The following is a 26527-nucleotide window of genomic DNA, read 5'->3' on the forward strand; positions in this document are numbered from 1 at the left end:
AGTCCCCCAGGCTCTTGACTTTGTGGTGAAAGTTCATAAAGAAGGTTTTAGAAAAGCTCAGTTTCACACTGAGGCAAGCAGTGTTTTCATACAAGTGATGACAAGCAGAGAGGCCCATTAAATTATCTACTGTATGAGATGAGGTTACCCACACAGAAGATAAGGAAAAAAATTTGCTCTGCTGTAGGGCCTGGCATCACATTCTGCTGAAGCCAAGTTTGCCCGTGTTTCTCATCTCTTGGGTACTGCGAGTGCATATAATGCTCTCTTCTTCAGCAGTTGTAGTTGAGTTGCCAGGTGCTGAAGGAGAAAGGAAACCTTATTCCAGAGTAGGTTTGGGAAGCAGTCGGAGGTCTGACATCACTGGAAAAGCTGGAGAAGAGCTAGGGTCTGCTGCTGTCCTTGCACCTAGAAGCAAGGTGCATAGAAGCAGCATTTTAAGAGAAGACACTCTGTGGCTGGAAATAAGTGGAGAAGAAGGAGATGTGAGAAAGAAGGGCACAATTGAGGGCTTGTTCTGCTTCCTGCAGAAATACAGTAATTGCTGACTTTAGGATGAAGTTCCTCACACCTAGAAGAGGTACTTTCTAACTCTCCAGAATTTGTCCCTAGAGGTCTAGTGCTCACTCACCTCTGTGTCTCTGCACTGTTGCTGCACAGGTTGCATGAGGATGAGCCCAGAAAAGACTGAAGAAGACTCCCTGCCCCTTCCACTTGCTTTGAACTGAGTCACTCTTCTCAGTCTATTGTGTCTCTAGAAATGCTACAAGGTAAAGTGACTTCAAGGAGCAAGACCCTTCTATGCTCTGTAGCACAGCCATTGTCCAGGCACCAGTTCCCTACAAAAGCAGAAGTAGAACTCGTGTTCAGGGCTGAGAGACTTCCTCACTAGGGAAAAAACCTGGATGTCCTTCAGAAGCATTTCTGTAATGTGTTCACAATGTCTGAGGAAGGGAAAGGAATTGCGAAGGATCCTGGTGGGAGACCGTGGGGCAGGTATTTCCATAATGATCAGCCCCACTGGCTAAATCTTTCCTTTTCTTTAGGAAAGATCACACTTTGAGCTGGGTTGCACGGGAGAAGCTTGTGTCAGGAGTTTCCTTGAGGGGAAATGAGATCCGTTGTACAGTAGATGATGTACATGATATATGCAGTTTTGTTTCTAGGTTGGTTGTTTTGGGTTTTGTTTGTCTGTTTGTTTGGGGGTTAAATGATTAATTAAAAAAAAAGGGTTTTAGGAATCTCTAAGGGGAACCTGTAAATCTGACACCTCTATTTATTTTGCCTTATTTTAGTTTGCTATGTTTGTATGTATGTATACACTGCATTACAGCAAAGACTATTGAGACCGTGCCAGGGCATTACACCAGTTGGAGAGCTGGCTTGGCTCCTGTGCTGGCTGAGGCAGGCCAGGGGATGCAGGTGAGCAGTCTTGGTGTGGGAAGGGAGGGAGGAAAAAAAAAACCTTTTGCCTTTTGTCATAATTACTCTGCCCCTGGTGATTCTAGTTCTTGGAAAACTCTCATTTTAATGCTTGTGGTGATTTGATGAAGGCTGGTTATTTTAGACAACTTTCTACAAAAGATGTTTGTTTTTTATCATGGTGAGGAGATTGAGAAGAGTTAAGGCGCACAGTTGCACACCCAAACTTCACTCTTCCACACAAATTTGGTCCATAATTCCACAGAAGCTTGGCTAGATGGCCAAAAGTGGTTCATGGCCTGTAACTTGTCAGCAGATCTAACACACTAGTGAGAAAAACTGGGACAGTTCTCCTTCCTCAGAGCTAATATTTCTCTCTATCTCTATGGCCAAAGAAACATTTCATCTACTTTACCTCTTTCCTCCTCCAGCCCACCTCCCCAGGTTACCTCAGTTAAGCAAAATCTTTCTACTGGTTGGTTTGTAACCCATGGAGTCTCTGGCAATCAGAAGGTGTTTGGCCATGGCTCCTTGGCTCCCATGCTTGACACGGGAGATTTCTGATTGCCTGCCATGCAAAGAGGTAGTCTCCATTTGCCAGCCTAGTTTCCTTATAAAGGTAGAAGGGGCCAACCTGGATAATACATTTTGGCCAACTGAAAATATAGAATTTATATATATATTTACATAACGCATAAAATAGCTATCTACTAATCTAAGTAGTAGTTCTGATGACCAGTATTCTCTGAAGTTGGCCAGATTTGCTCACTGTGCCTGCTGAGAAGGATGCCAGTCTAGTGTGGCGTTTCAGCAGCTGATTTCATGAAAGAGTCTGGATGGTTCCAGACTGGAGTCTTCTGTTATGGGTAGTAAAGTAATGTAGAATTGATCTACAGTAACTGGTTCATGTTGCTCTGGTTTTACATCAGCATAATTAAAAGTAGGATCTGGACTAAAACTCTCCTTTAGAAAGTTTTGTCTATTTACAAGATGTTCTGCCACAGCTCATGTAGGGCTTGGTCCTTTCAGCCCCCCCACTAGGAGCTGTGAGCCAAATTATCTAGAAAAGCCTCTCTGACAAGCCATTTTCCCCCTTCCTGCTTGCCTTCAAACAGGCTCTTTAAAGCTCTTTGCAATTTTTAGAACTGTGAGGGAATGTTCGGTACCTGAGCCACTCTGTGCTCAACGCCTCCCTTCCAAGTCATCCCCACCTGCAGCTGTTCTGTTCCCCTGCAAGCCTGCTCAGCTTCAAACTCGCAGGTCACTTTGGGAAGTGGCCCTGCCTGCCAAGCTAGAAAGTACAGTGCTGCTTACTGAAGTGAGAGGTTGTGTGCTGCTGTAATGCCTTGGCCTATCCTCATTTCTCTAGTCAGTTTAAGACTATAGGTGAATTAAATGTACAAATCCTATAGTGTCCTTTTTATCTGTATCTTTTTATAAGAATATACTGTAATACTAAAAAACAAAAGCAAAAAAATTAAAGATATATTGCCCCCACTGCGTCTCCTTACATTTCTTCGTAATTTCATTTTCTGTGCATTTTGCCGTAAAGCCCAATAGGTGAGTCGGGGGTCTGGGTGTGGATTTTGTTAAGTTCTGGGTTTTTGGTCAGGAGTGTGCAGCTCTTTAGATGACACTGTCACTGCAGAGCTGGTGAGAAACTCCACAGGATGCTCTAGGGGAACAAGCAACACCATGGAACACAAGCACATTCTCCCTGTGCCGTGCAATGGTGAAGAGCTGGTTACAGAGCCAGTAGGTTACCATTTTTAAGGGTCCCCTTAAAAAGCTCTCACTTGTTCCTTTTTCAGAACTACATACTGTACACAGGAATTCACTTAAAGAAAAAGAAGAAAGTAAGATGGTTCTGATATCTAGGAATTCATAATCCATGGCTGGACATGGTTATTCCAAACGAGGAAGGGAGTGCAGGGCAGTAGCACTGACCCTGAGCTCACTTACGTAACTGAGCAACATCCTGACAGCAAGAGCGTCGACTCAGAGGAGGAGTGGGCAAGTGAGCATTGCTGCCAAGGAAGGAGTTAAATAAGGCCAGTTGAAAAGAAAGCAGGACAGCCAACATCCGGAGTGAAGACTTCAGAAAAGCAGGATGGGGAGTCTGGAGAGAAGTTAGACACAGAACAGCTGGGTGAGCAAGATTCACACAAGGGTTAGGGCTAATTTGTGGCTGAATTGAAGGATGTGCTGTGGAATTCCTTGGAGTTCAGGGACAGAAGCTTGTCCTCATCATAGAGGCAATATGTACAAGTGTTTCGTTTATACCCAGATCTCCCCATTTCTGTTAATGGAAAGAGCCCACTGACAAAATTATCCTTAAGCCACAACATTTAAGTCCTATCTTCAATCTATCAAAGGGCAAAGCTTTAACATTGAGCTCCTGAGATCATGCCTAGCTTCCAGTGGGAGCCTTGCTGGCTATGCAGCACATTCCTGCAGCATTGAAGTTCCTAGGGACCCCAGATAAAGCCCCAGCTGTTGACTCTGGCTCTCAGGTGCGAAGAACTGTGGAAATGAGCAAAAGTAATCAGGGCATAATTGCTTGCACAGGCTGAGGATCAACAGGTAGCAAATGGGAGTCTTGAGTGCTTTGTGGGAATGTTCTTGGCTTTTAATTGTTTGAAAGGCTTTCAGTTTCTCTGTTTTGATCTATTTGGTTCATGCTTTGGTAAAATTCTGACTTTTGGGTTCTCGCCATACAGATGAAAGGGTAGAGGCAAAGGGATGTTTTTTAAATGCCTGCATCATGTAAGTGGTAGAGGCAGGATGAAAATACAGGGACCTTCCTGAGTTCTCTACCCTGGCAGCTAGGGTTTGGTAGAGGAAGTCAAACCATTGCTTTTCCTCTCATTAGAGGTGAAACCTAGTGGCATTTAAATTATTTGCATTGAACAAGGCAGACGTCCTGCCTGGATTGTAAGAAGACTTTTCTTTAATATTTTCTTTGGGGTTGAAGCACATGGTGAGGAGCTGATGTTCTGCCCTGCAGCATGGGTCTATCACAGAAGCCTCCTTCCATCTTCCTGGTTGACACCTTTCCCATGACTGTGGACTTTCCTGTCCTTGTCACCACTGCACAAAGCAAGGTAAGTGTCTTATGGCTTTTTCTGAGCAAATCTAGAGCTGAGGTTTAGCTGCTCAGAATGACTGGAAGTGGAGTGTAAGGAGAGCTTTCAGCTCTTGCTGGGAAGGGTTGAGTTTATAATTTATCAGTTTTCTCTTTCTTTAACCTTTTTCTTCTGCTTAAACAAAGGTGACTTTTATCTCTGCCTTAGCGGACATGGAGCTTTCTAGGAGAAATCTGCTTGGTCCTAGATTTGTACCACTAGGAAATAAAATAATTAATGTTTGGGGTTTTTTCCCTCTTCTCAAAGCCCAAAAGTAGTTTTCAACATTGGTGTGATAGATTTTGTTTGTTTGATGTTCCTGTAGTTAATGGGCTTCTTGCTGTTTTCTCTGAGGCATAGTTGCTATTTATCTCTGCTTAGGCTCACCAGGAGGTAAGGTCCTTTTCCCCCTTTTTCTTTCCCCTCCCTTTTGCTGTTTTTCCATCTCTTTTGCCTTTTTTACCTTTCCCTTTTGCCTTTTTTTGCCATTTTTTCCCTAATTCTCCCCACACCAGACTCACCAGTGAGGTGGAGGCTTGCTTTGAGTGAGCTGCTGCATCTTTCCTACTATGTGAGAGCATTGAACCCCAGGGGTCCAGAAGGGTCTGAAATGCTGTGAATAGGTTAACATGGGAATCCAGGAACTGCCCTTTGCCCACCTTGCTTTAGATGTGGGGCACAATTGTGTCAAGCCAATTTCTTGAGCGTTCGTGGAAGGAGAGCACATCTCTAATTACATTAATTTAAAAAAAGTATCAGGAAAAGTGGAGGGGGAAGATTAGCTCAGTTGGTCAGAGTATGGTGCTAAAAGCATTAAGATTGTAGGTTCAATCCCTGTATGGGCCATTCACTTTATGATTCTTGTGGGTCCCTTCCAACTCAGAATATTCTGTGATGTGGGAAAAGGCTTTCATAATATATGGCTGTGAGATGTGGAAAAAGTCTTTTGTTTGCCAGAAGTGTCTACGACAAGTAGTGGTTGGGTCTGTCATGTTATAGCAGGACCTTTGCCATACTCTCCCTTCCTGGAAGGGCTATTCAGAGCACTTCCAGCAAGGACTGAGGCAGCTGATAACCAAGGAAAGCACAACAGTCATGCAGAGGCTGCAGAGACCTGGGAATCAGGGCTGACATCAGCCCTGGTCATGCCTTCCTGTGGGGCAGAGAGGCAGGTGGGTGTGCTGAACAATGTGTGATATTCCTTCCTGTCCCTGCAGAGAGGAGGGAGGAGGGCTCCTGTCTTCCCATATTGCTTGTAGAGGTTTTAAAAGATTGGTGGGGGGGAGAACTGTGATTGTCTCAAGAAATCTGACAAATACTCATTATTCATCTGTTTGTAAGTAAAGACTCTCCCTTACCAGTAGGTCTGCAGGGGCAAAGCTCATATTTTATCATCCCCTAAAATATCACAAGTGATGTAAGAATTGGCCTGGATGCTCCATGAGAGACTACCAAGAACTTGCCTATGGTAAATCCATAGCTCATGTTCTAATTGTCAAATTCTGCCACTGTTTTACCAGTGGTGGCTCCTGGAAAGCCAGTGGTCTGTAAAGGTATCAGGTGTTTTGTGTACAGTGGCTGAGGAACACAAAAAAACTGTCAAAAGCTTGTGCATGCTCCATTGCCCACAGAAGGAAGCAAGCAAAATAGGAGGAAAATGAGTGTCCATCTGCTTTAGGCTTAAGCTATTTTTCATTTCGTTGTAGCAAGACTGTAAAAGAGCAAAGATGGATTCCCCACCCTCACCACCTCCCCTGCCCCCCAACAAGGTTGGATGGTCCCTGGATTTGAGAGGGAAAAAATTGTATTCTGCAGCATCTCATTGGATAGTCCTGTGATCAGACTCTGCCTGGCTGAGTGCTGTCTGGGTGTGACAGCCTTTGGGGGCAATGGTAACTGTCATCTTAGCCCCTGCACAGTCACGAGGTGTTTTAAGGGACAGAAGTACGAATTAGCCCAGTACTCACCTACCCCTGGGCTCACAATAAGGTGGTGTGACTGGGCAAGAGTTTCCTTGGGTTACACAAGGAAACTGTGTTTTTGCTGCTGAACAAGTCTAGATCTGCTCTTATTTTGTAGAAGAAGCTGGATAACCCCAAAGTGCAGATTTTTCCCAGGGTTGTCCAATCCAGTGTTTTCTTTCCTTTTTGGCTCCCAAGCAGAAAACTCTTCAGAGCTATGCCCCATTCTGCTGTATGTATTCTCCTGATTTCCTTCAATATCTGAGCCCTGTTCACATCCCTCTTGTACCCTCACAATTCCTTTCTGTAGCCATGACCCTTTGCTTGCCCACCTTGGGAGGATCTGCTGCTCTTTCTCTGTGGCATTAACAGCTGCAGGAGCTCAGGCACCTCAGTCTCCAGATGAAGCCCCTGGCAGAGGACTGACCCTGGCACAAATGCTGTTGCTCTGCACTCAGCTTGGCTTCTCATGAGGCAGATGTTGCCAGGCAGATTGGGTGCTGTGTCCTACCTTCCCACTGTCCTTGTGGTGCAGCTGTTGTTCATCCAGGGACCAAATGTTAAAGATGTTGTGTTGCCCTATTGAAATGGCAGTAACACCTTCCCTTGCTCTGGTCCCTGAAATGAGAGCTTCTCTGTAAGTGGAGAGGAGGCCTTTTCTGCAGCTGGAGAGCTGAAACTGCCTCTGGAGTCACAGGGATGGGCAGCCTTTCACCACAGAAGCATCTCCAGCAGTGAGGCAATGTGACATCGGGACCAGAGCTAGCTGTGGCCCTGGGGGTGCTGATCTTGTGCCAACTCCTGGGGTGTCAGTGCTGGGATGCATCAGCAAGCATGTCTTGGACTTTTACCAGGGTCAAAGCAAGAGATTCTAAATTGCAGCTTGTCCCATAGCCATGGTCTTGTCCTTGTCAGGCAGCTGCCAGCTCTCCGTCTGTTCCTGATTAATCCTCTCCCTGGGGAATGCTGACCAGTACATCCCAAATCAAGATGGAAGGAAGAAAGGGGATAAATCAGATACTGAGGCAATCTTACTCTCTAATTTTTAACCCATACTGGCACCCCAATACAAACAGGAAGGCACCAGGAGTTTGGACAGGGATCAGTAGACCTGATTTAGTGTTGTGCAGAGCAGAACCAGTGTAATTATGGGAAAATAGGCATAGTCACAGAAATAACTGAGCTTTGATGAGAGGCAGGCTCTTTCCTGAGATCTTCTCTGGTGGCTAGCTCACTTCTCTTCTTACTCCTCCTCACTCTTTCCCTCAGCTCTGCAATGGACCCTGAAAGTCTGCAGCTCTCATTCTCTTTAGAAAAGGCTCTTGGCTGCCACCAACACATGTATAGCTTTTCCTTTGGAAGGCAGCAAGGTGAAATCTTCCTCTAATATTTAGGAGAAATCAAGGGACAAAAGCCCATCTGCTAAAAACAGACATGTCAAACTGGTAGCAAACATCTTTTTCTCCAATTGCACATCAGGCATGAGGAGCACTCAGGCTTGGAAATCTGTCTCCAGGTGCTCACTGCAGAGTGCACTGATGAATGGGAATGCCAGGTTAATATGACCATCTGCAAACAATAATTTGAGTGACTTACCAAGAATGACATGTTGGTCTGGCCCACATACATGTGGTCAGGTTCTCTTGGATCACAGTCTAGGCCAGTAGTGGTATGACTGTCCTTTCTGCCTGGGTTGAAACAAGCTTCATGTGATGCAGGGACTGTCTCTTTGCTCAGAGGTGAAGGGGCAGCAGCTCCTGCCTGTACTCAGGACAGGATATGGTCCTGAGGCCCTGGGAGAACTGGCACATGAGCCTGGTGGCAACAGCTGCATGGGCTTCCTGACCTTGCTGCTGTTTTCACCATTTTTCCTGTTGCTCAGCCATTCCTATCAGCCATCATCCTTGTTTCTTTTCCTGTTCATTCTGGGACTGGCTCAGACTTCTTTGTCAGCTTTTCTTGTCCCACATTTGTGTGAACCTTCTAGTGCAGAGAAGCAAGGTCTGGGGCTGTACTTCACTTTCCTTCCCATGGTCCTTGCAGAGCCACCTCTGCCCTTGCTGGAGCTTTGCTTCCCAGAGCCTCCAAGGCACTCCCAGCTCTGATGGGTGCAGGGAGCTCTTAGCAACCTGTCCTTTGGAAAGCTTCAGCTGTGTGCATGAGGAGACATTTTGTCTGAGGCATGAGGCTAAATGCAGGCCATGGTAAAGCCCCTGTGTAGCAGCTCTGGCACAGCTGCTCTGATGAGCTGATGTGCTCATTTCTGAGCAGAGCCACTTGTGGATGTAGAGGCGGCCCCTGTGCTCATGTGGACAGGGAAACAGGTGCTGAGAGTGTGTCTGTCAGGGATTTCTTGCTGGTGCCATGCAAGGTTGGAGGAATACTTGGGTGTTTCCCTTCCCATCTATAAATGGCTTTTGTGAGAACAGGTTTCTTAACTTAGGTTACAACAGCGAGGGCTAATTGAGCTTTACTGTGAGCAGGATGCTATCAGTGACACATAAACTAGATGAAAATGTTGGCTAGGTTAGGTAGGAGATGAGCTTCATGAGTGCAGCCTTCCTCACAAATTCTGTTAAAGGACTTCTGGCCACACTCAAAGCTGCATCAGGCACATGGTGAGGTGTCTGCTGTCCTGCAGCAGGGTGGAGGCTTTGCAGAGCTGCTGGGGCAGGAAGGGCTATCACTGCCCTTAAACCCTGATCCCCTGACACTCCCATGTCAGTGGCACTCCTGCTGTTGAGTAAGGCACTTGGTCTGACTTCCCAGAGAGCTGCCTCCCTCATGGCTGAGGACATGGGAGGCATTTTGCCAGGCTCTCCTGCTGCTCAGTGAGGGTGGGAGAGTCCAGGACATGGGGGAACCCTGTTCCCACTGCTGTTGGGAGCACAGGAGTGCTCACTTGCTTGCTCACCATTCCATCCAGCTGGGTTTAATTTTAGAAACACAGTGCTATCTTGGGGCATCTTTTTCCATGGAATGCAAGTCTTTAAGTAAATAAATAACAGCTTTGTGGAGGCGGAACGACAGCCCGTAACCGCGCTGCAAAACACGCACCGAGTGAGTTGAGCCCCATTTCACTTGCATGTGGAAATACTTTGTACAGAAACAGTGGCTGCACTGCCTCCCTCTCTTCATTCAGCCCCCTCTGGAGCTGGCCATGTGCATTGATTAAAAAGAAATAAAAACACCTTGAAATACCAGCCTTGGAGAAGTGGAAATGAAAACCCCTCCAGCTGCTGGGGTTCAGCTAAAGTTCTCTGGCACAGGTTTGCTAAAGCTACAGTTTACTGGTGATGGGCTATTACTGACTGTGCCTCTGCTGCATTTGGGACATCCCAGAGGTTTTTGCTCTGGGGCATCCTTAGCAACCCAGGAGAGAAATAGCAGGCTATAAAAGATGGCAGGCAAGAAACTTGTGTTTAAATGCCCCTCCCAGTCTGGCTGGCCAAGAGCCTTCTGCAAACAGACATGTTGCTGCTGGCTGAAGGTCCTGGGTGTGTCCCTCAAAGCATGTTTGCTGGCTGGAAAATCCCATTAAAGCCATTTTACCAGAGCAAGAGCCCATTTTCATTGCTCAGATCCAGCAGCTCTGACATGGCATCTGCTGCATGAGCTGCTGCTAACTTTGTTCCCCTGAGTCAGCAAGGGGAAGAGAGTCAGCTCTTTTAAAGCTCCCCGTCTCAGTAAGACTTGCCACGGTTGCCTTCCTCTGATGTAGGGACTTGGAGATGCACCTAAATATGCAAGGTGGAACAAATGGCGTAAAAATAACCCAGGCTGCCAGCTACTTGCTCTGCTCCACTCTGGCTGCACATTGCTGCTGGGACAAGACAGTGCTGAGATGGCAGGACTCTGTGCTTGTAACGAAACTGGGTCAGGAGCACCCATCTTGGGTGCATTAGGAGTTGGCAGTGTTGATTCTGGTTGCCACCACAAAGCCAAAGGGGTGGCTAGACTGTGCCCAATAATGGAGGTATGACTGAGCTCTGCCAGGGTCTTTGAAGCAAGTGGGCTTGAAGTCAGCAGCTGTGGCTTGAAAAAAGCATCATGTAGCATCCTGGTGCCACGTGCAGATGGGATGCCTGAAGAGGTTTTGCTCTAGTCTTTCTCTTCTAAGATGAAAAACTTACCTTGTCCTTCTTCCTGTAGCTCTTGGCAAGAGAAGTTGTGGGCATGACTGTGATAGTTTTGTGTGTTTGTTCAGAGATGGATATAGTATTTTAATTCACTTCTGGGCCTGGGGATTACTAGCTGTACCTGAGCCTTTGCTGGTGGCTTCCCTTCCCAGCAGGCTACGGGAACAGGAGGATTTTCCATGTGGTGTGGTTCTTCTTCCTCTTCCTCTGCAAACTACCTGGCTAAACCATGTCCTCTCCTTGGCCTCCTCCTGCTGTTTCTATTGATACTCTGAAGGGAATTTTATTTTTTGTAAACCCTTGTGAAGGCCTTCTCTTGTGGGGCTGGGCAATCTCAGCTCATGTTCTCTGTGAGCCCAGGATCAGGGCGGCCCTGGCAGCAGCTTGTCTTTTCCACTGATCTCAATTAAGATTCAGTCTTGGCAGGATGGAGCCTTTTGAGCTGCCAGCTGCAATAGGAGAGATGAGGCTTTAGGGGCAGCAGAAATGATTCCCTTCCCTCAGCTCAGCTCATTTCTTGGATCTGGGCTGAGGATGGCCCCAAGGGTTGATCTGCAGAAGCCAAATGAGCCACACTGAGCTAAAACATTTCCATTCAGCATCAGGCCCAGGGTGAGGAAGTGCAGCTCTCTGAACGCTGAGACTGTGGGTGGCAGCTGGGGAGGGGATGGAGGGAGCGAGGAATGGACGGGTGGTGCAATTCCAGGCACTGCCTCACACAACAGCAATTCCAGCCTTGCTGCAACTGTGCATGTGGGGAGCCTTGAGTGCCAAAATCACCACCGAACCTAAGTCCGTTAAGGCTGCAGTAGTGGCAGGTCAGGGCTGTGCAGCTGAAGCCCTCTCTCACAGCTCCCAGCAGCAGATGCTGCCTGGTGTGACACTGCACAGCTCTGCTGGTGTTGACAGAGCTTTGCCACAACCTGCACCAGCAGGTAACTGGCCTAGGGCACTACCTATGGAGCAGCCATGTGTCTGATAGCCTGTGTTGTCTTCCAAGCATAATATTAACACAACTTTACAGCTGCCTGGCCCTCCTGCTATCTCCTCCTCTTCCTCCCCTACCTCCTGTCCCACTGCCCTTGACTTTGCAAACACAAACTCTGCTTTTGCTGGCCTCGCATCCTTTCAGCTGCACACCCTGAAAGTATCATGGGTATAGAAGAGAGTGTTTCTGTTGAACTGAATTTTAAATTCATGAAGGAAGAGCTTAGTAGTACTAAGAATTCCTGGTTCTGAGTGGACTGTCCAGAATCTGAGATCATGCCCGCTCTGTTGGAGTCATTGATGGAGCAATTGTCTCTGCTGCTAATTTGGGGTTCTGGAAGCAAACCTTAAGCAATCATGAAGTGTGAAACTTTGTTCTGTGGAGCAAGTGTTGTGTGGATGGCACCTCGGAGAGCCATGGGCAGTAAGCAGCTTGCCTGATGGCCATGGCTGTGCCATTGCAGTTGGGTTGTGTACACACAGCTGAGCAATGCCTGGTTTGTTGTGCTTCTTTGCTTGGAGGAAAGCTCAGCAGTGTCTCAGGACATCTATCCCATCCGTTCCTGTGAACTTGCACTCAGCTGCACTTTACTGCTACTATTTTGGGTACCTTTTACTCCCCAAAGGAACAAACAGGGTAAGTACAAAGATAGAGATGCTAACTGGAAGCTTTCTAAACGTGGCACTGGCAGGAAGCATGGAGGGACAGGGAAAGGTGGAGAGAGATGGATTTGTGTCTCAGCCACCCACTGTTTAAGCTTGCTGTTACCCAAAGTGAGAATCTGCTCTTATAACAGAGTGCACTGAGTTCACACAAAGCCCCTCCGGCACAGCCTATGACAAAGGATTCAGCTCTTCATCCTGTGCCTTTCTGGCACCATGCCAGGCATGTCAGGGTGTTGCCTGCCATCATCATGACTTTGCAGAGGTCATGACATCCACTGGTTTTGAGACCTAAGTTGAGGCTTTTACCTGTCATCTCAAAAACCTGAAAACCTGGTCAGCCCACTGCAACCAGCAATTCCTCCAACCAATTTTAGACTCCCTGAAATGCTGAGCTTCTCTTGGAGTGAGGCTCTGGTGCATGGAGGGAGGTGAACTGTGTTTCCGTTTAACTAATTAGCAGCTCTCTCTTGGCCAATGCACACATGATGCAACAGCCATTTTTCAGCTGTTCCAAGCCTGCCTGCCTGTTGAAGCAGCCAGAGGGAGCTGAGAACCAGCAAAGCATCAAGGAAGGGGGAGGACCAAGGGCCAGATTCTGTTCAGTCAAATCCCATGTAAAGCTGAGTAACAGGGAATTTACAGGGAATCTCTGCAGGTCACCAGAGGGCTGAAAATGGCTAACAAAATTAATTGCTCTTTTTATTGTTCAGCTCCTGTTGCTTTTAGACTCTGGTTTTGAGCAGTTCCCATTCAGAAAAAAAAAGTCCCTCCCTGAGGTATTTCAAGTTGTCTTCCCCCCATGGCCCATTCTCCTTCCTGAAAAGCACTGCTCTTTTGACATAGATTTAATCTCTTTAAGAATTCTTAATGACCAGCTTCTGCCAGCTTCTCCTTTATGTGCTACATCCAGTTTTTAATAGGACAATGTGAGGGAGGAGTAACTACTATCAGGATGTGGGCATGAAGAAAGACCAGCATGAGATGCCCCAAAGGATTCAGCCTGGATTAGCAGTGAACAGACTGTAACACACAAATGGGCCATGAGCTGGGACAGCTGAGTTTCCAGCAGGCAAAAGCTATACTGTTTGTGCATTGTGAGAGTTGCCACGATCTGCAGTATTTGTATTTTGAGCTGTGTTTGACATGTACAAAAGTGCAACTTGAACTCTTATGGCACCCTTCAAGAGAAGGAGGTGGTGGGCTTGGTGCTTTATTGTTTCTGCTCCTAGAAAAACAATGTGCTTATTTTAGGATTGACAGCATTTTGGAATCTTAAAATCATTTAGGTTGGAAAAGACCTCTACTATCATTGATGCCGTCTTGGTGGCAGGAAACCTGAGAGTTTTCCTGGAAGTTCAGATGGATAAGAAGGGGAATTTCTCTTAAGGCTTATTCCTGATACAGGAGGGATGGACTTTTATATAGGCACTTCTCTGAACCTTGGTTTCAGTTGTGGTTACTCTGAAGGCCCCAATTCTGCAATAAAAACCAGTGATGTTATATACAGCCACTGGCTCAGAACAGGCATGTGAGAGAAGCTGGGATAATGATAAGAGATGATAAATTATGATGTTAAACCCACAGGATTATGCAGTTTAAGAACGGCCAGATTAAAATGAGTTTCTCTCAACAACAACAAAAAAAAATAGGTTCTTTATAGTAATAAGTTATTAAGAGTGATCCCTTGCTAATTGCTGACTAATCATGCAACTTGCAAAGCCTGTCTTGTTGCTTGTCCTGAGGTAACTATTCATAGAAGCTTTTGGGTTAAAACATAGAAAGATAAATAAAAAGGATATTCAAAGTAACACAAACCACACTCCATTGCAACTAGTATTTATTAAAAATACAGTGGACAAGAAAAGCAAGCCTCCAAAAAGTAGTCATCAACATATATTACACCATGGCCCACCTAGCACCATAGAAACACAGAATGCTCTCAACCCATTTCTCTCGCAAAATGTTGACTCATGTTTGGTTCATTACCTAAAAATGTGCATAGTTTAAAGACTTGATAATATAGCATGAGCATAAAATGGCACCAAAGTCAGTTTGCCCTGCACTTCCAGCCACTCTCAAACCAAGGAAGCAGTGAAGTGTGCGTAAGTAGCGAGAGAGATGTACGTGGTGGTCATGCGTGTGCTGAGTAGTCCCTGGTATGGCCCTGAGTCCTTTGTGTAAGCTTTACAGCATGACAGCAAGCTTGAATCATATGCCCAAAGCATTGTTTTATTGCTACTGAGTACATAAAGTTTCTTTTTCATTTTCAAAATTAGCTAGAGCCTGGGGCAAGCTAGGAGGGCAGGGTGTGTTGTGCATGATGAGGGGAGGTTAAGTGCTTGTGTCAGTCAGTAGACTTAGCAGGTTACACCTGTGCTTCCTTTTCCTGGCACTTTGTTTCCATGCTGAGCTAAGGAAACTTTCGTGCTATGGGCACAGCAGTTCCACAGATGAATGCAATCTCTTGTATTTGCAGGATTGGGCTCCCAGCCACTGACACTGTTGGTGTCAGTATGGCAGTGCTAGCTACGCTCCTGGGAATGACAGGGAGTCAAAGACTTCAGCAATGTATGTAGATTGTCCTGGTTCTGGCCAGGACATGGGTAATTTTTGCAGAAGCCAAGAGAGGGCATGGCTAACAGCATGGGGGGTTATCATGGGGACCAGGGAAGGGGTCTCTTTCAGTAAGGAAACAGTCACATAGTGCCCGTTCTATTATTGAAGGTGTTCATTTTCTTATTCCATTGCTGTTTCCAGTAAATTGTTCTTATCTGAACCCATGATCTTTACCTACTGTGCCTCCAAATTCTCCTCTCCAGCCTGCCACAGGGAGAGAGGAGTGAGCAAAAATGGAACACTGAATTGGGAATACCATTCCTAAACCACATTATTAATGTACAAATGCTTATAGATTTTGGGCACCAAGCTTTCGAGATTTCTTTCCCTTTCGGCTATAGCTGCTATGTCTGTCGCTCTCTGCACCAAAAAAGAATCAAATCAATTCACCTGCAATGGAAAGAGTGTCTTTTGTTGTAGCTGGTGTATGAGATTTCTGAAGGATCTGTAGCAAAACCTATTGCCTCCTCATTTGAGACCTGTGCTTACTTTACACGAGCAGGATGTGCATGGCAGCGTGGTGTGCTCACAGTACTTTAACTTCTTAAGCTTAAGATGATTTTTTTTATAGTGTCTTTGACCTTGCTAGAGTTGTCTTTGACCTGCTGCTTTGACCCTGTGTGTATGAAGGGAGCACCCTGAATAATGTGCAGCTTCACATTAGCCATAAACAACCAGTAACACCCTGTTTAGAGCACTTAAGTTAACATTTGAAAAGCAGCCATTAATATTAACAAGAATGTTGAGTAATTTCTTCTCTAAGACAGTTAATTACCAAGGCTAATTAATGCTACATGACTGTGGCCACTGCTACATTTATGGGGACACTTAAGTGCTCCAAGGCCAGACGACTTTATGAAAAGCAAATCAGAGAAACATGCTGGAAAACACTCTGGCAGAGGCAACTTTAACTATCTTCATTTTCCAAGTGGCCACTAGTATTAAAGTCTGTTTTATCTGTCAGAACTACGCAGGTTGCTGGTTCCTAGGAGGTGCACCATAGTATTAAAAATTTGGAGTCTTCTAGGGTTTGGTGCAACATCTCCTTCTGAAGTCAAGGAGAGCTTAGTATTTACTTCTGTGCATGGCAAAATTAATCCCTTAAGAATGCAAACAGGGCATCCATGGATTTCAGTGCTAAGGTCAAAATGCTGGAATATGCTTCTAACATTGTAAAACATACCTTTCAGATCAGAAAAATAATTCTTCCAAACCCAGAAATCCTCTTTCTGCATCGTGTTTTACAGAGTGCAAGGCAGAAAACTGTCTTTTTTTTTTCCTTTTGAAACTGATTATCTGGCTATTTCCCACTTGCATGTGTCTCTTATGAGGAAAGGCAGAGGGAGCTGGGCCTGTTCACCATCCAGAAAAGATGACTGATGTCTCATTGTATATCAGTGTCTAAGGGGGAGATGCCAAGATTATAGAGCCAGGTTCTTCTTGGTGATGCTGAGCAATAGGACAAGAGGCCATGGAAGGAAACTGATGCACAGGATGTTCCACGTGAATTTTTTACTTTGCAGGTGACTCAGCACTTAAACAGATTGCTCAGAGAAATTATGGAGGCTTCCTCAAGGGAGATATTCCAGTCTGGACACAACACTGTCCCATGTGCTCTGGGTGCCTGAGCTGGAAGGTTGGACCAGATGACCCACTGTTGTCCTTTCCACCCTTACCCATCCATTCTGGGATTCTTTGATTCTGTGAAGGGAAGCAGTAGCACTGCAAAGTGATGGGAGCTGCTCCTTGACTCTGACTGTTCCATGTTTATAATCTCTGCTGTATGGTGAAGTTCCCCAGCTGTGTTCTTCTCACTGTCACCCTCTAAATTCAATGAAGAAGGTCAGGGGAAAGACAGACAAACACAATTCCAAAATCTTAATCCTTGACTTAAAAATAGTTGCCAAATAAAAGCACTTTCAGCTGGCTTAATTTCCAGAGCTCACAGTTGCACGGTGTGATGACAGCAGGTGTATTTCACAGCACAAAGGAAAAAAAAAAACCAAAAAAAATATCCAAAAAACTCTGTGGTATAAGCAGGAATCTTTTCTCAGTCTCATCATGAGGACACTGAAATGGAGGTACTGGCAGAGTGGAGAAGTCCTCTAGAAAATACACATGATTTTCAACAGGGATAAGTGGCTCCACTGTTCAAGTGAGCTGACAGAGTAAGGCAATGCTGGAGGCATGGGGTTGCTGTACTGTACACATCTGCTGAGGTCTCCAAGCCCACCAGCCGAGCAAAAGAACTTCTGTTAGAGGCTGAACAGAAACAGTGGTCACTTGGAGGGCTGGAGGTATCTGAATATTATCTAGACCCTTGAGAAGTCTCCCCTCTGCCCACCTGTCTTACTAATCAACTTCACCTCTTGGATGACAATGTCATGAGTGACTGCTTTGCACATGTCATACACTGTCAGCGCAGCCAGGCTGGCAGCTGTGAGAGCCTCCATCTCCACACCTGTCCGCCCCCAGGTGTGACAGGAGCTGTGAATCACCACTGCATGTCTGGCCTCATCCAGGCTCAGAGACACCTCAACATGGTACAGAGGGATGTTGTGACACAATGGGATCAACTGGCTGGTCAGCTTGGCTCCCTGAATTCCTGCAATTTGGGCTACTGCCAGCACATCCCCTTTCTTCACCTGGTTTTGCCTCACCATCCTGAATGCCTTCTCACCCAGGAGGACCACGGCACCAGCAACAGCACTTCTTCTGGAATCTGGCTTCCCTCCGACATCAACCATTGTGGCCCGTCCTTCCTCATCAGTGTGGGTCAAGTTGTCAGAGGCACGAGGTACCTTGGCAGAAGATCCTGAATCCCTGGTATGGAATTCAGATCCTGAACATGCCTCTTTGGATTGACAGTCCACAGGAACTTGGCCAACAGAAGCATCAAGGCACTTTGTATCAAATGTGGAGCTTGGGTCCTTCTGGAAGACACAGTAGCCTCGGAGCTGGGTTTGTAGAATTCCTGTTGCTAAGTGCCACTGTTTCTCTGGGTGAGATCCTGGTAGGAAAATTTGTCCTGTGAATTTATTTTTCATTGATGCTTTTCCATTTTGTTTGGGTAAAATTGCTCTCAAAGTCAGCCAATGGCTAAATGTGTGGCCCCACTGTTTTGAATTTGGGGAATTCTGTAGGGCATCTTGGCATAGTGGGAATGACATCAATGCAGGCTCTGGGGAAAAAAACAAAAAGTAAGATGAGAAGAACATCTTACTAACTGGAAAGCTAAACTGCCTGTAGCAGCTGAGAACCCTGCCAGAAAACTGCTTGGGACTTCCTGTGTTGCAAAAACCTCAATAAGCCTGAAAACATCCACTCTTTTCCTCTAGCTCCTTCTCTCTCATCAGTTCCCTGCATTTCCTGGTTTTTGTATTAAAAATCACAAGACTCAGACTAATTTTAAAGTCCCTGACAAAAAGAAACAACTTACTTTCTGAAAGTATCAACACCTTTTGAGAAACAGCAGCCAAGAAAGCTTATAGGAGCATCAGTTCTGAAGAAAAGTGAATCACAGCATCCATTTGGGACCATCCCAGCACCAGCCTTCTTTCAAAAGCTTGGCAGGGTTAATAGGAAATTCTTACACTCAGATTCTCAGTTCTGCCTTTCCAAACACCTCCCTCCCAGCACAGGCAGCTACACTTCCTCCTTTCATCTCCTTCTGCAGGGAAGGGTCATGCCAGCACTTGAGGACAGCAGGGACTACAAGAACTGCAACTGCACTATCTCCAGTCTCAGAGGGTGATGGGAACTTCTCATATTATTGCCAGCTCTTAACGTGTTAATGACAGCTGAAGTTTAAGCACTGGAAAAACCACAGTCCCCTCACTGACAGACAGATTTTAAATCTACTCAGAAGCATGTTCCAAGTCGAGCTGGCAGAGCTCCCAGCTGGCAGAGAGGTAGTAAGCCCTCCTGCCCCTTTTCACCATTTAATCCTTTGGTTTTGGCATTTGCACTGGGCTAAATGCCAAGTGTGAAGACAGAAGGAGTCTCTTTCACGTTAAAGTGAATAAAATGTTTTGTAAGTAAAGAAAGCAGTATAGAGGTAAGTGGCTAAGCCCTGGTTTAACAGCACCACTGATAAGCATGTTTCTCTTTTTCTGAAGCTCCTCCTCTCCCTGCCCTGAGAAATGTGGCATTAGGCTGTGCTCAGTAACTTCCTTTGGTAGTTCTGGTATTCAAGGACTCCCTTTTCAACCTATCCACAGGTGCATCAAAGCAGCTTCCTGCCCCTCTGCACATTGCTGAGCTACCTCTGCTGCCCAGGGACTGTCCACAGTCCTGACAGTAACAGACAAAGTGTGGACAAAGGTCTAGTTCTGCTCCTTCATCTTTTTTTAAAAACAAACCCACCAAACTCTTCCTTGTTACTCCCAGCATCTGCTAAAACAAGACTGATGCACTTAGTACCATTTTCATCCAGAGTACCCTCAAAACATTGGTCTGAAAGTACCATTCCTGAAGCTTAAATCAACCACAGATTTCATTATTATAACCACTGCAATAACCTAAATTCAGGCAAAGGCCTTTTTTCATCTACAGCTGATGGCCTATACACCAAAAGTAAGATTCCTGCAAGTTTGAAGGCATGTATACCTCAGAGGAATGGGATTAAATGGGCATAAATGTACTGAGTGCAACATTTCTCTGCTTTAGAAAAGCACAGAAAATTATTTTCTTATTCCTCTTCTCTTGCTCTCTCTTTTCATAGTGGGGCCTAACCTGAATATTCCTTTTAAAATCCAGGAACTCAAAGCACTCTGTTCTTCTGGATTCCTTGATAAGCTTTAAAGCTGAAGCTAAACCCCTGTGAAAGTGTCTTGTTTTCAGGAGAAGCCAGACTGCAAAGGCAGACAAGTACTTCCTTCCACAGGGTAAACACACTAGGGTGGGAGCAGGGAGAAAAGTTTGCTCAAGTCAAGTGGGAAGAAAACAGACAGCCAGAGACAGTAATGAGTTCAGAAAAGCATCTTTGCTTTTCTGAACAACCTACACTTCTTGAAGTTGTATCTAGTCATCTCTATTTGAAACCAAATTGCTCATATACCTACCAAAAAAAAAAAAGGTAATGGTTTTCTACTGCACTATATACTGAAACCATCTGATAAATTCCATCTCCTTATAGCCTACTACTGCACCTCAAGTTTAATTGTGTCAGCTTCCAACTAGCACAATCTCAGGGGGAGAAAAGAAGGCAGGAGATACTTAATGAGGAAATTCCCGTAACTGAAGTGAACCCAGGGGAAGAAGAACCTGCTGAAAGGAGTATTTTGATTAAGGGAAATAAGATACAAACCATATAGCAAAGAATTAGACAACAGCAGTGCAGAGAAGACACCAGGTTTGGCTCACTGGGTCTAGCAAAACCAATTAGTGATTTCTACAGCATTCATTAAATTTCATTAAATTAATTCCATATACACACTCCCCCACTGACTGCTTGCACGCCAGCATTATTTGAAGTTTGTAACTAATTCAAAACACAATTAGGAAATCTCCTAATGATTCCCCATGTGTCACAGTGGGATACTCTCCACTCATCTCCAGTGTCTCTACTGATGCGGTGACTGCCAGCAGTCAGTCTCAAAGGGAGATGGAACAGCTGAAGGAGGAGGACCTGGACAGACTGCCTCTTTCACTGCATGTAAGACAATGTTAAAGCACTTTTCAAAAGGAAGTTGGGTTGTTCTGACCTGCAGACATCCAAACATTGCTATGAATGCTAACTTTGGAGTATGGAAATTCTTTCAAAGAGAACTTGAAAAATTATGTAGGTCTCAGTGATGAGCTGTCAAGAGTTTAATACAGTGTTTTTTCATCTTAAAAAAAAAAAAAATCTTTTCCTCATGCAGCAAGTCAATACACACTTTAAACAAAGGGTCCTCCTTACCCTTTTTCTGGAACATAATGCAGCAGTGGCCAAATACTAGCAAGCAAAGGCACAATCTTGCACCAGTCAACATGGAAAATGATGGCCCTTTAAAGTGGGGCACCAAGTGAAAAACATTCCCAGTGAAGAACTATGTTGAAGACCTCTGTGGATCCTATTTCTTAATAATGGCAACATAAGTACAAGCCCAAGGGGCTTGGTTTAAAAATAGAGTAGTTGTTATTATAATATCACCTGTTCCAAAGACCTGCAGATTAATGCATGTTCTCCTCTCCAAGAGTACCTGTTTTAAAACCTGTGTTTTAAGCTGCCCAGCAGCTAACCTGCTCCAAAACATCAATGGGAGGATGAGAGTTTGGATTTGAAACATAATGTTCCATGTCTTTCACCCTTGTTTTTTTTTCCCCACACCTTGCTCATAAGGAACAACAAAACATCTTGATATTAACCTCACAAAACTAACTCTTGTAACCATTTCTTAAGGTTTTTTGAAAGACAGCTATTTTACAGAATAGATAAACAGAGGCATAGACAAGGTAAAATCACACTGAAGGAGATGTTAAAAATCAGTAAGAGAACCACAGCAGTACTACATCACTCGTGAACAGAGCTTCAGGCAGAAGGGAGAGCTAGCAAACAGCTTCAATAGACACTAGAAGGAAAGAAAAGGCTCTTGGTTCATAGGTCTTTCATGGTTATGTTCTGAGACTTCGCAGCAATAAGAGGCAATTTTAAAAGAATGAAACTCCTCATGTCAGATTCTGAAGTCGTAGTGAGGTAGGAACACTTGCATTTCTGTCAGCTTGATGGCTCTATGTATGTTACAAACAAAGCTGAATTTCTTAATCCATGGATAAACTCCATTCTGCATCCTTTATATTTATATGGCAATACGGTCAAAACTCACCTCAAATTGTCTTATAAGTAACTACACTGTTCTACTTAAGTACAAAGGAAGATGATAGGAAATAAGGTAGGAAGGTTGATTAGAAAATGTAATGAAGTGTCTTAATTAGAGCAAACAAAACCAGGGCTGTCAACTGGAAAACTGGGTAAGGTTCAGTAGGGACATTAAACCTTTCCTCCTCCTCCACTTCAGCATGTTAACTATAACTGGCTAATTAAGAAGCCCATTTCTTTGCCTAAACCTAGGGCAGAACCACAAGCCAGACTTAGAAGCCAAATCTACTCTGCTCCCTCAAAGACAGAAACCAAACCACTGTATGATTTTTACGTACTGATTTGTCACCCACCAATCAGGACCATTGGCCGGTTTTTCATCCGGGAAATGTTAAACATGCCTAGAAATAAAATAAGGAACACATAAAAATCCCAGCTTTTTAGGCTTTAAGTCATGCATCTGGTTTACATGTTTAGTTTTCTGTTCTTCAGAGTATAACCTGCATGCTAGGAAAAACAAAGCTCAGTAAAGACCAAGGGAACTGGAGGAGGGGGAATCCAGCGTGGTATAATTTAAAACTCTTAGATGCCTGAGTCTCCAGGCATCCAGCTGCTGAGGGTCTATCACGCTGCAGAACCCTTTTCCAGAAAGCTTGCCATAATGTGAATTACAGTCTACCTACTACAGAATTCAATCTATTTGAGACTATCTTGTCTCTAACAATGGCATTTGACTGTTCTAGTTCTATAGATAAGCTGTTAATAAGTGTTCCAGTTGAAAGAAGTTTGATCACAGAAAGCTCCAGGGACAATAATGAGATTAACACAAATTGGGAGAAGATTATGTCAGGTAAGTGCTGATGATCGCAAAATTACTTTAGTAAACTCTTCCCCATCCACTCCCTCCTTTCCCAAACCAGAATTCATAAATGAAGGGTCTACAAATAAAGGAACCAATCCCACCCCACCTTCCCTTATAAGGCACTATTTTATCTGCATCAGACCAACGTCCTTTGCAAGTTAGTCTACGCTTAGATTTAAAAGCTACCTTTAAATTTGTTTCACACATTAGGAGAAAAGGGAAAAACCTACTGTTATGAAGCTGTCAGACTCTGCAAGAAAACAAAAAGGCCAAAGCATATTTTTAGTGTATATGGGACTAATCCATGATTATAAAGCCAGTTCATGTACAAGAGGTCAACATTCCCAGCTGGAGCCAGATTACAAAAATTCAGGTTCAGATGTTAATGTTTATATCAATATAAATTCAGAAAAGACAAATGCAGCCTGAGAATGTGACTGCATCATCATGGACCTTGTGTCACAACCTTATGCAGAGCACTAGATGAGTACTCACAAAGTGCTGCATGGTGACAAAGAGATTTGTCACTTCTAGAAACATGTTAATGCAGTATTTGGATTGACAGCTTAATTTAGTCCTTCTTTTACAGCAAACTAATTAAAAAAAAAAAAAGGGATCCATTACAACTACTTAGCTTTACACTTTGCGGTTGCTGTCATGAGCAGTGGTATTTTCACCTATTTGAGAGCAGAAGTCAGTCCAAAAGTCTTTCAGACAGTTTGGATTCTAACTCTCATGGAAGGTTACAAGTACCAGGACACTGTTTTCCCTATCACTGCTGTTATTTCTCAACAAAGTACAACAAACATACCAGCATGCTGTTTCTTTTTTCTGCCCACTGCTGCTCCAATGATTTGAATCAACTCCTTCTCTGAAGCACCCGACCGGAGGTGATCCCTCAAGGACACTTCTGAATTCCCAAAAAGGCACACCTGCAGCAAACCCAGGGAAGCAGAGGAGGAGAAATGAGAAAGAATAAAATAAATTACTTTTACAAGTATTTTGTACTAACCTCAAAGTGAAGAGCTTTGAAGAGGCCTACCCTATTGAAGGAAACATTTATGGAGATTGTTTTCTTTATCTCTCCTCATGTACACACAGACAGCCTGGGATGTTTATGCAGCCTAAGCTCATTGGACCTTGAGGCTGCCTCGGTCATCTGATGTTAGGCAGCAGCACAGCTGTTGTCAATATCAGGTGACAATGCGTAAGTGCCAATTTTTAATTGAAAACTTTAATTTTCCCCCAGAAACTGCCAGTTTCAACGTGGCAGGAAATGGTTATCCCTCCTTGTTCTACAATCATTGAGCAAGTGTACAGGCTGCTCTTGAAGGAGAAGAGTTACAAGTTGTTTGGGAAATAAGACAGGATCCTTGTGGAATGCAAAAGCCAAGCCCTCACAGCTGCTTGGACCCTTTTTTTAATGTGAAATCATCTGCTTGTCACATGTTTAAGATGATTTTGAATCAAAGATTAGAATAAATGTTTATATTTACTGATCTTGAAACCATGTTTTACAACTGAAGTTAACTATGTTAGCAAAACAGAGAAACAAAAAAAAAGGTGATGTAACATCTCCCTAACAGCCTGACAAGATGCAAGAAGAATACATAAGGATAAATAAACAGGAGTTAGCTGGTAATAATTATGCATCTTTACATCCCAGCTACTTTTAGAGCATAAATTTCAACACTATTTTCACTGCATGAAAACAAAAAGAATCCTTCTTCACTACCAACCTTTAAGTTCCCATCTGCTGTTATCCTCAGCCGATTGCAGGATCCACAGAAGTGCTCTGACATGGAGGTGATAAAGCTGATTTGTCCCTGGAAATGTGGCACCTTGTAACTCTAAAAAAATACAGAGGCAAAAAAAAAAAAAAAAGAGTCAAATACAGACTCCTAGCTTTTATAGCTCCACTTGCCTAAAGACCAGGAAATCTATTTTAACATATATTTTCTTCAGCCCTCAGATCATATCAAAGAAAAAATAAAAGCAAAGTCAGTTTTTTCAGGTGTTCCAGTCTATTCTGCCCTGTTCCTAGAAATATCAAACTTGTTAAATGCTTGCTATTGTAGTTATCAATTAACAGGTGATGCCTGCATGAGCTAGAAATTCCCCATTTGGCACTGTACACTCTAAAGCAATAGTTTTTTCACTGAAAAACTCTTTCATCAAGATTGTTAACGTGCAGACACAGACTGACAAAATTTTCAAAAGCTGTAAATACAGCATTCAACAGCTGTAAATACTGGCATTCTTTATATCTGACTGAAAATACATCTAGAAAACACATTGTATTTATAAAGATACAGACTAGACTAGGACTTCATAAGCATCAAGTCTCATGCAAGGCAGCTTGACCAAAACCCAAGAGTTATCACACTGAGCAACTTCCTTTGGTTGTCAAAAATCAATGCTGAACTTGGGAGAATTTGGGGATTTGGGGCAGGGAAGGAATGGGGGCATGTTTCACAAGTTCTCTGTCCAACCCCACCTTGGCTGTGCTGGAAGTCTCACAGGGTAATTTCTCCAATTCCGGCCATCGCTGTTTAATTGTATCAAGCATTTCTTTGTAGCTCACCATCTTCTTGAAGTTCCATTTATTGCCTAGAATTAACAAAACCAGCCTAACCTTAGACTGTGGATTTTATTTTTTTAATTAGCAGAGAACCAAGTTCACATTCTCTGTAAGTGTCACTTAAGCTGAGGTGTCCCAGCCCCAACGAGACCTTCTACAGCTTATGTACGGAAGAAGATAACCTGCAAAAAACTTCAGGCAATTCCTAATTCCCTTAAAGAGCTTATCAAAACCTCCAGAGACAAGTCTGGAGGTGAATATCCACCAGCCAGTTCACTTCTGTCCAAGAAGAATCTCAAAGCAGCAGTACTTACCATCAAAGGGCATGTATTCTATGAACCGCACGTCAAGGGGCAGATCCTTTGTGAAATCCACAAAGTCCAGCACTTCATCCTCGTTGAAGCCTCGCATCACCACACAGTTTACCTGCAAGTTAAAGCAGACACCTGAAATTAGTGAGCAGAGTATGACCTGCACCCCCAGCTGCACAAGGAGATATGAATTCTCCTCGTTACTTCTTGATGAGATCTTTAAGTTTTTATGCAGTTTTACTAAAATTTATTCATGGGGTGGGGTAGGAGGTGAGATGGAATATAATAAATTCCTTATCAGGTGATCTGTATGTATGGTAAAACAAAACTGTTTCAGAGTAAATAAACACTGGCTTTACCTTAACAGGATGGTAGCCAAGTTCAGTGGCTTTGTGGATTCCTTCCATTACCTTGTGAAAGCCTAAGATACAAAAAAAGTGAAAAATAATTTTTAATGTTTCAAAGCAGAATGCAAAAGGTGGTTATTGAGTACAAGACAAAGAGATGACAAATAAAAAGCAATCTGATTCAGTTGACAGGGCTGCAAGTAAGAAGAGTTGCAAATAAAAAGACTTTAATTATACCCCACCTCACAACCCCCAAAGACTACCAAGTTACTCTGCTCAAGTCAACGAGATCAATATTTAACTGATATTTGAGTAATCAACAATCTGGTATGATTTTTTTGTATCTTTGGATATCCACATATTATTAGCATAAGATTCTGCACTTCTCTGTAAGACAGCTTTCCTTGTGTTACATTCTTCTTAAGGGAGTGGAAAGAATTTATGAACTGCCTCCAGATGCAATGAAGAAGGAATAATAAATTAATGTTTATTTTATAGTAATGGCTTGTGTCTTTTCTATAATGACAGAATTTCTCTGTTCTGAATCAGACAGCAACGTTGCTAAGTGAATTTTAAAAGGATTTTTCTGAAGTACATTTGGGGTGGAATGGGTTTAGGAACAACAAAAAGCCCCCTGATTCCCTGTTCAATCCTGGTTGCAGATGTAATTGGCCACCCGAATCTACTGACTATCCATTAGTCAGAAGA

The 26527-nt window shown here is 44.0% G+C and overlaps 1 protein-coding gene across 9 annotated transcripts in view; it reads right to left on the reverse strand.

Annotated features, from left to right (window-relative positions):
• Positions 1-14120: 14120 nt before the first annotated feature.
• The window catches only part of MOCS1 (molybdenum cofactor synthesis 1), a 34059-nt gene continuing 21652 nt past the window's right edge, over positions 14121-26527 (reverse strand). For 7 of the 9 annotated variants that reach the window (XM_053972813.1, XM_053972817.1, XM_053972814.1 and 4 more), the window contains exons 5-11: positions 25832-25893; positions 25476-25587; positions 25078-25190; positions 24320-24430; positions 23392-23512; positions 22072-22119; positions 14121-18097 (exon numbers count right to left, since the gene is read on the reverse strand). In XM_053972813.1, coding sequence (XP_053828788.1) covers positions 17229-18097; positions 22072-22119; positions 23392-23512; positions 24320-24430; positions 25078-25190; positions 25476-25587; positions 25832-25893 — 1436 coding nt within the window. In that variant the 3' untranslated portion in view covers positions 14121-17228. Of the gene's footprint in view, positions 18098-22056; positions 22120-23391; positions 23513-24319; positions 24431-25077; positions 25191-25475; positions 25588-25831; positions 25894-26527 lie in introns of all 9 variants that reach the window. The other 2 variants (XM_053972819.1, XM_053972811.1) reach the window with 2 other exon arrangements.

This window comes from Vidua macroura, chromosome 3 (genome assembly GCF_024509145.1).
Source record: "Vidua macroura isolate BioBank_ID:100142 chromosome 3, ASM2450914v1, whole genome shotgun sequence".
Classification (NCBI taxonomy): Eukaryota; Metazoa; Chordata; class Aves; order Passeriformes; family Viduidae; genus Vidua; species Vidua macroura.